Raw genomic sequence first — 9,122 nt, 5'->3', positions numbered from 1 at the left:
AACCGTATTCCCGATGCTCACGATCCCACGAACCCCACTCTACGCCCCTCTACTCTATTCCATTCTACTCTAGTCCACTCTAGTCTACTCTACTCTACTCCACTCTACTCCACTCTACTCTACTCCACTCTACACTTCTCACGCTAAGGTGCTTGACGATTTGCACCGTCTCGGTCATCAGACGCTGTGGCGTGAGTCACAGTCCCCGCCTCCAAACTTCAACAATTTTCAAATCCAATTGTGTTGCGTGTCTAACACATGTTTCGCCTTTGCCAAGCGTTTACTTCATCCTCGTCGTGTTATTCCGCCTCATCAAACCGCACAACCAGAACTGGTCTCTGTGGTCTCTAGGGGTCAGCCAGCTAGATTTCACCGAATGCATCGATGTCTTTCCTGTGGCGTTTGAGTTCGTTTCTCACAAAACCATTTTGTTCGTCAACCCCGCCCCTCCCTCGGTCTTATCCACAAAACCGTCCACAAACGTTCACGGTTTCTAGCCTTCAGATGCGTGTCTACCGTAGAATCCCCGCGACCAGCGTTGTATACGCAGAGGTGGAGCCTCTTACAGCTGAGACAGGAACCGAGGGCTTGCTTCGGATACCACATCGCGTGCCTTTCATCATAAACTCTAATTCACAAGGTAGTGAGTGAGAAATGGCCACCAATATGCTAGATGATCTTGTCCAGTTCAGCGTGAGATTCTAGGGCGCAGCTAAACGGGTGAGATTTTTGTCACACATTCGATGGAAGCGTACTCCGTGTGAGATTGTCGCACCGAGCGAGTGCTCACATTTTGCTGACCAGTCGCAACTCACGTATTTTGCAAATTGTTCTGCATTTTCCAGTTCCCGGACCCACAAACAACATCCAGGTAGACACTGTCAAGAACGCACCACAAGTGACGGCCAGTTGGTCGTATGAAGGCGCCTGTGACGTCGTCGACTTCAGCGTGAATGTGTACGATGAGAACGGAAGTTCTTTGACGTCCCTGCAAACCGCAACTAGGAGTGTCGAAATCCCTGAACTGCCACAGTGTGTGACCCTGACTGTTGGTGTACAGGGTCGCAACGCAATAGGATTGGGACCAGAAACAAAGGGTTCCGAATTCTCCATACTTGCAGGTAAATCGCGACCGTGAGCTTAGTTGTTGTCCTCGTTTGTCAATTGATTGTTAAACCATCGTTGGGCTTAGGACTGGGCCTGGTTTCTCTTTTGGCCCGTAATGTTTATCTGGTCTCGCTGGCGTCATCGTTTCTTGATCCTTATTTTTTCATTCTTGTGTCCTTTTCCTTTGTCAATTATCCCCCTGTCAGCTAATGCTTTTATTTTACCTACTTTGAAATATACTATTTTTTGTTTTCGTGCCCTTCTTTCTATTTTGATTGATTTTATCGCTTCCTTTCTCTACATTTTTGGGACTTTTTTTGGGTTATTCGTTCAAACCTTTTTTGACTAGCGTTTCATATTTCTTGCCTTTTTCCCTGTCTTTTAAATTCATTTATTTTTTCTGTATTCTACCATTATATTATTTGCGGAGAAATGTGTTTTCATGTGCGATGTATCACTACTCCATATATGCCTTTTTTGGTGCAGGCTATTCCTCACTCTTTTGTTCTGATACACCTTTCTTTATGTTATATCATCCTTTGCCCATGACGCATTTCTGTGTTGTTCTTTGCCCCTTGTAAGACCCCCTTGAGCATGATGTCACGGCGGGCCTCTGTGGAATCATTTCGGAATGCAAGAATGATCGCTTAACTTCCCTGCACATGTATGCACTCTGATTGTGTCCCAGTTTGAAAAGCTTTCATGTAATCGGAAAAATTTCTGGATAACATGATATTGCATGTCGCTCTACAGTGTGTCATATTTGGCCAAGCCGAAATTTTTTTGGCAAATTTACCAAACAGACCACAATGCAACTACACTCATTTGCATATCAATTGGTTCTTCATGAGAAACTCACTTGAAACCCAGTTCAAACGCCTGTTTGTGATGTTCTCAAGCGCCTCATGGGTGGGTCCAAGAAGGGTTAAACGTTCTTCGGGTGTCGAATATTTGTCGGGAATCTTATGAGTAATGTTTTCGTGCCCTTCTTTCTATTTTGATTGATTTTATCGCTTCCTTTCTCTACATTTTTGGGACTTTTTTTGGGTTATTCGTTCAAACCTTTTTTGACTAGCGTTTCATATTTCTTGCCTTTTTCCCTGTCTTTTAAATTCATTTATTTTTTCTGTATTCTACCATTATATTATTTGCGGAGAAATGTGTTTTCATGTGCGATGTATCACTACTCCATATATGCCTTTTTTGGTGCAGGCTATTCCTCACTCTTTTGTTCTGATACACCTTTCTTTATGTTATATCATCCTTTGCCCATGACGCATTTCTGTGTTGTTCTTTGCCCCTTGTAAGACCCCCTTGAGCATGATGTCACGGCGGGCCTCTGTGGAATCATTTCGGAATGCAAGAATGATCGCTTAACTTCCCTGCACATGTATGCACTCTGATTGTGTCCCAGTTTGAAAAGCTTTCATGTAATCGGAAAAATTTCTGGATAACATGATATTGCATGTCGCTCTACAGTGTGTCATATTTGGCCAAGCCGAAATTTTTTTGGCAAATTTACCAAACAGACCACAATGCAACTACACTCATTTGCATATCAATTGGTTCTTCATGAGAAACTCACTTGAAACCCAGTTCAAACGCCTGTTTGTGATGTTCTCAAGCGCACGCCTCATGGGTCCAAGAAGGGTTAAACGTTCTTCGGGTGTCGAATATTTGTCGGGAATCTTATGAGTAATGTAATAGGACCCCGAGGCAGTGTATTCCGTCCACACAACTTCTCCCGTGTCTGCCTTGCGAGAGCAGTCATTCCTCAACTGACCGAAACCCACACTCTTAATCAAGATTCTACCCGAAATGCCAGCGGTTAGTCCACGGAGGAGGATGTGTGTCATAATCTTCCACAGTGTATGTAAAAAACAAACCCTGGATATATTTTACTAAGGTTTTTCCTCTCACACGATTTTCAATCTTCCTCTCGTCACTTATTTTGGTTTACTGTGGCTTTTAGCTGCTTTTGGCTGCACGCAGACCATTCATGTATTTCGTCAGTTTTTGTTGGGACATACAGGCAACATAGTTTAACTCGGAACCTCTTGCCCTTTTTGGTCATGTAAAAAACTATGCATTCTCACGCAATTTCATACAGCTTGTCAAGTTTTTTCATCAGTTTGTTCTACTTCTAGCAGCATAAATTCTTGAAATTACGATCCATAGATACTTTCAGACCAGCAAAAATGCTTTGTAACAACGGCTAGCCGAGTGTGGTGGAGAATCTTGACTTCGTTTGGCTTGCCATTTATCGCTTTTTGCAGACCTTCAAAATGATTTTCTTGAAGCCCCCGAGTTGCTTTTAAGCTTTTAGGTTAGTTCGATTGTAGAGCGTTTTTCAGAAACAGCAAGGTAACCTGAAACAAGGTTATTATCGATTACCTATTGTGACCGGAACATTCGTGGTTGTAGCCTCGCCTTAGTTATATCCACAACAGCTTTGTGTCTGTTTCCGAGCCTAGTGACTTTTGGTTGTTTTTGGAGCCTGATTATCTGCCATTCAGTTATCCACATTTCCAAGGACTTCAGTTTTCTCGGTCTAGCGAGAATAAACTCCTCGTGCTGCGGGCGCGGCAAATTTTGTCAATCAGAACCCCAAGTTAGTACACATAAAAGGGGGATCTCTATTGAATAAGTATTCTTGCTCTCCTTTTACTACCAGCATATTACGAAACTCTCTTTGCTGCATAATAACGTATGTATCCACTTCCTCAATGAGCCCACGGAGCAGGATATTTCCGCCCGCTTTAAACTTAAGGATTAAATCCTTCAACGGTAAGGAGGAGTCGCGTACAGCATACAGTAGGGATGTTGACCGTAGATTTTTCATCAGAGTGTGGTACTCTGAGAGCGCAGACGCCGATAAACATAGCGATCTTTCTACTGGACGTCCGGACTCGGATGGCCATCATTCCAGATCCGATGCATTCCGGTTGGTTTGGTATTGACCGATTCATGTGATTTACTGTTGTTAACCTGACACCATATTCACATCGGCCTTCTGGTGTTATTCCCCCACAACATGATATAACCAGAGTCAAGCTTCGATAGATTTCCTGGAAAATACTGCTCGGTCTCATCAAAATTAGTGAAGTCTATCCTGTGATGTTTGGATTTTCTTGTGGGCAGATCAGTTCGCTTTTCATACGCGTCACTTCCCTCCTCGTGTCAGATTTTCCTGACATTGTTGGTTTTAAATCATGAATTTGTTTTCTTTTCCTTACACTAAGCGACTGAAGATAGGAGCGTACATTTAAGACTGAATAGCATACGATGGGGTGTAGCTAGCTGAGGCAGCGTTAAGGTATGAAATCTATTTCCTAATGCTACTACCACTTTTAGCGACACAAGACGTATGGTTTTTAATCATATGTCAATCATATTGGACCACTTAATGACGACGCCGGCTCATGTTTCGGTGGAAGGAGTGTAAAGTTCTCAGAGTCGATTCTTGAGAGAGAACAGTATCTCTGCTTTCATGAATTTGAAGATGCTGGTCGACAAGGGTGAACAGCTCACCTTTCCCAGACAACTGGGAGAGCAGAAAGGACTAATTCACCCAAAATCAGCCCTATATTACTGTTTTTCGTACCACAAGGAGTCCCTGCTCTTCTTCTGACATCACTCCGCTTGTCAGAACCTACGAAACTGAATTCTATTTAGTGTAGCATGCATGATTAATTGCAACAGGGAATCAAGACTGCCACGACTAGCGGATTAAGTAGGGTTGGGAGATCTGGGCCGAAATACAAATGGATCTCCGAACAAGTAGAAAGGCGTACATATAAACAGACTGAACGATTATTGTTTGATATGGTGCACCCAGGCTGGCAGATAAGCGGACACACATATGTAGACATGCAGACAGATAGACGGATAGACAGATAGATAGATAGATAGATAGATAGATAGATAGATAGATAGATAGATAGATAGATAGATAGATAGATAGATAGATAGATAGATAGATAGATAGATAGATAGATAGATAGATAGATAGATAGATAGATAGATAGATAGATAGATAGATAGATAGATAGATAGATAGATAGATAGATAGATAGATAGATAGATAGATAGATAGATAGATAGATAGATAGATAGATAGATAGATAGATAGATAGATAGATAGATAGATAGATAGATAGATAGATAGATAGATAGATAGATAGATAGATAGATAGATAGATAGATAGATAGATAGATAGATAGATAGATAGATAGATAGATAGATAGATAGATAGATAGATAGATAGATAGATAGATAGATAGATAGATAGATAGATAGATAGATAGATAGATAGATAGATAGATAGATAGATAGATAGATAGATAGATAGATAGATAGATAGATAGATAGATAGATAGATAGATAGATAGATAGATAGATAGATAGATAGATAGATAGATAGATAGATAGATAGATAGATAGATAGATAGATAGATAGATAGATAGATAGATAGATAGATAGATAGATAGATAGATAGATAGATAGATAGATAGATAGATAGATAGATAGATAGATAGATAGATAGATAGATAGATAGATAGATAGATAGATAGATAGATAGATAGATAGATAGATAGATAGATAGATAGATAGATAGATAGATAGATAGATAGATAGATAGATAGATAGATAGATAGATAGATAGATAGATAGATAGATAGATAGATAGATAGATAGATAGATAGATAGATAGATAGATAGATAGATAGATAGATAGATAGATAGATAGATAGATAGATAGATAGATAGATAGATAGATAGATAGATAGATAGATAGATAGATAGATAGATAGATAGATAGATAGATAGATAGATAGATAGATAGATAGATAGATAGATAGATAGATAGATAGATAGATAGATAGATAGATAGATAGATAGATAGATAGATAGATAGATAGATAGATAGATAGATAGATAGATAGATAGATAGATAGATAGATAGATAGATAGATAGATAGATAGATAGATAGATAGATAGATAGATAGATAGATAGATAGATAGATAGATAGATAGATAGATAGATAGATAGTTGGACAGACAGACAGACAGAGAGATGGATAGTTAAATTGGTAGACAGAATGATCGGTAGGTAGATAGGCCGTTAGGCTTATATATGAAACGTAATTTCTGATGCACAAGAAAAATCTTTGGTTTGCTTTATGTTCTGCGACTTAAGGGATGATCATTCTTCCAAGTATATTTAGGTCGAATTGTTAGGAATATCTGCCGCCAGCAGTACTCGATATAATGTCACCATTCATGTCACGCATCATGTTCGGTCGCTTGACGTTTCTCGCAATCCTCGGTAACGACTTTATCCTCATAGATAGATAGATAGATAGATAGATAGATAGATAGATAGATAGATAGATAGATAGATAGATAGATAGATAGATAGATAGATAGATAGATAGATAGATAGATAGATAGATAGATAGATAGATAGGCTGTTAGACTTATATATGGAACGCAGTTTCCGGTGCACAAGAAAAATCTTTGGTTCGCTTTATGTTCTGCGACTTAGGGGATGATCATTCTTCTAAGTCTATTTAGGCCGAATTATCAGAAATATCTGCCACCAGCGGTGCTCAGTATGATGTCATGATTTATGTCACGCATCATGTTTGGTCGCTTGAAGTTTCGCGCAATCCTCGATAATGAATTTACCCGCCACCAGTATGTCATTCTTAGCAAAATCATGCTCTATCGATATCCTGAATCGCATATCTCATAACGGATTTAACTGTCCAGCAGGACTCGTCAAGCCATCATTGTATGTCTTTCTTGGCAAATATTTACCTTTGAGTCAAGGGCTCTACCGTTATTATTAGTGCGAGGGAGTTTCAAGCAAGCCAAGGAGGGCCATCAAGCAAAAAGCATTCTAATTCAGGGACAAAACCATTTATGAATATTGACAACAGTTTTCTTTTGGTCAAGACCTATAACGGCCAGACTATCGCCAGCTTCGCGGCCTTGGTATTCCGGTTTAAGGAACCTTAATTTATTAGTCCAATGAATTTTGTCTACACTTTCTCGATAGTGTGGGATAGAAAGTAGAGGGTAATCTGGTTGGTATAGATAGAGTAAGTTTATTTATTTCGGCTTAAGCGCTGTATTCTTCGTCGGCCCCAATCCACCGGTGACAGAATGCCACCAGACGTTAGCCCGACCAGTATGAATCGTTTCTCTCAACGCCTGTTGGTTGAACCCCTCTATTCCACCAGCACTATGGAGCCTCGTCACATCTGAACCCGCAGACGCTGTTGAGCAAATCTAAGACCGAAATGAAAATCTTCGACATTATCCAATTCTATTCGGCGTCGGTTATTAAGCTTCTAAATCCTCATCAGAGATATAACTGTTTTTCACGGTTTTCGTGACAATTTCAAGGCGGTTTATTCATGCACCCCGTTAGTTAAGAAATTCTTATGGTTAGGATCCCTCGTTTTAACGATAGCGGGGACGCTTATTACGTGAATGAAAATAATGGTTAATAACAAGTTGCCTCTGCAAAATTACGCAATAAATATAGTCCAACTGCCATCCCCCAAAATTCACGTGCAACTGCAAGGTAATTCAGTGATCTGTAGTTAACTGGTTGGCTGTCTTGAGAACGGAATAGCTTGAACGGATTAATAGGTTAAACCCTGAACAGTCACTTTCAGAATTCAATCCCGAGGAATGTAGTCAATCCACGAAGAGTATACGTCCTTAAGAGCAAGATCGGCGACACCTCACACAAATAAAAATGCTACCCAAAATGTTCTCAAACTTGGCGCCATCCTACAGAAAGTCTTGCCGCACAGTCGGCAACGGTAAGTCACCCAAAGAATGATCAAAATTAGTAACCAACGAGATGTTCTTTGGCTGTACTAACTGGCATACTTTGCAAAACCCTCGCGCGATTTCTAGCTCCTGGACTCATACAAAACATCCAGGTGGACACCCTGGAAAATGCTCCACAAGTGACTGCAAAATGGTCGTATGAAGGAGCCTGTGACGTCATCGATTTCAACGTGAATGTGTACGATGTGAACGGAAATTCTTTAAAGTCCATGCAGACCACAACCAATATCATCGAAATCTCTGAAATGTCTCAGTGTGTGGACTTGATTGTTGGTGTACAGGGACGCAATGCACATGGATTTGGACCAGAATCAAAGGGTTCCAGATTCTTCATACTTGCAGGTAAATCACTGTTTCTTGCACACATTTCCATCAATTATAATTCCCACCTTTGTTTTACTCGCGTTTTACTCGAGATATTTCGGTTAGCTTGAGTCTTGTCCATCTAAGCCGAGCTACAATCTCGGTTGAATTCGGTTGAATTTGGTTGTCAGTTATTGTAGGCATATTGATCTCTAACCAGTCATCCAAAGTTCGATTTGAGGACCTGTTCCCTCACAACTACTTCAGAACCGCAGTTCACCACCGGCGATCACACTGGCATTCTCGTTATCCATCTTGAGTTTTCATCATGTACCATGACGCAATGTTTGTTTCCGACTGCCAGCAGTGGCATGGATACCACTAACAAACCACCTGCTCGTTCCGAAATAAAACACCTGTTGCCTCACCTACATTAGTCAAACTGTAACCGGTCCATCTTATGGTACGCATTACTCAGTGTAGTTTGCTCCAATTAGAATAACCATTAACTATTGCAGTCCGGCTCATGGATGGTCTTACGCTAAGTGACCTTTCGATGAGGATGCAGAGTGTGTTTATCCGGACAACTCAGAATTCCTCAACTGAGTATAGTATTACTTTGTATGGACCCAAACACACACTCACCGTCATAATTGCCGGCACATCACTAAAGGTAACGTTTATCTGGTTACAAATCGCCGTGAGTGAGCATCATTGTACAGTGGTGTGACAATTTACCGGCCCCTGTAATCTCAATTGGGAGTGTGTATATGACACTTGCAGTATCCTACAAACTGGATTTCGAGGTGTGAGTATGTCCGATACTTGGTCCTCTGGCT

The 9,122-nt window shown here is 40.5% G+C and overlaps 1 protein-coding gene across 1 annotated transcript in view; it reads left to right on the top strand.

Annotated features, from left to right (window-relative positions):
* T265_01711 (hypothetical protein) overlaps positions 1 to 9,122 on the top strand; it is a gene marked incomplete at both ends in the record, with an annotated part of 14,777 nt that overhangs the window by 982 nt on the left and 4,673 nt on the right. The window contains 2 exons of the mRNA XM_009165777.1: positions 751 to 1,121; positions 8,047 to 8,322. Coding sequence (XP_009164041.1) covers positions 751 to 1,121; positions 8,047 to 8,322 — 647 coding nt within the window. The remainder of the gene's footprint in view (positions 1 to 750; positions 1,122 to 8,046; positions 8,323 to 9,122) is intronic.

Source organism: Opisthorchis viverrini (assembly GCF_000715545.1).
Source record: "Opisthorchis viverrini unplaced genomic scaffold opera_v5_18, whole genome shotgun sequence".
NCBI lineage: Eukaryota > Metazoa > Platyhelminthes > Trematoda > Opisthorchiida > Opisthorchiidae > Opisthorchis > Opisthorchis viverrini.
This window is presented reverse-complemented; position numbering and strand designations above follow the sequence as displayed.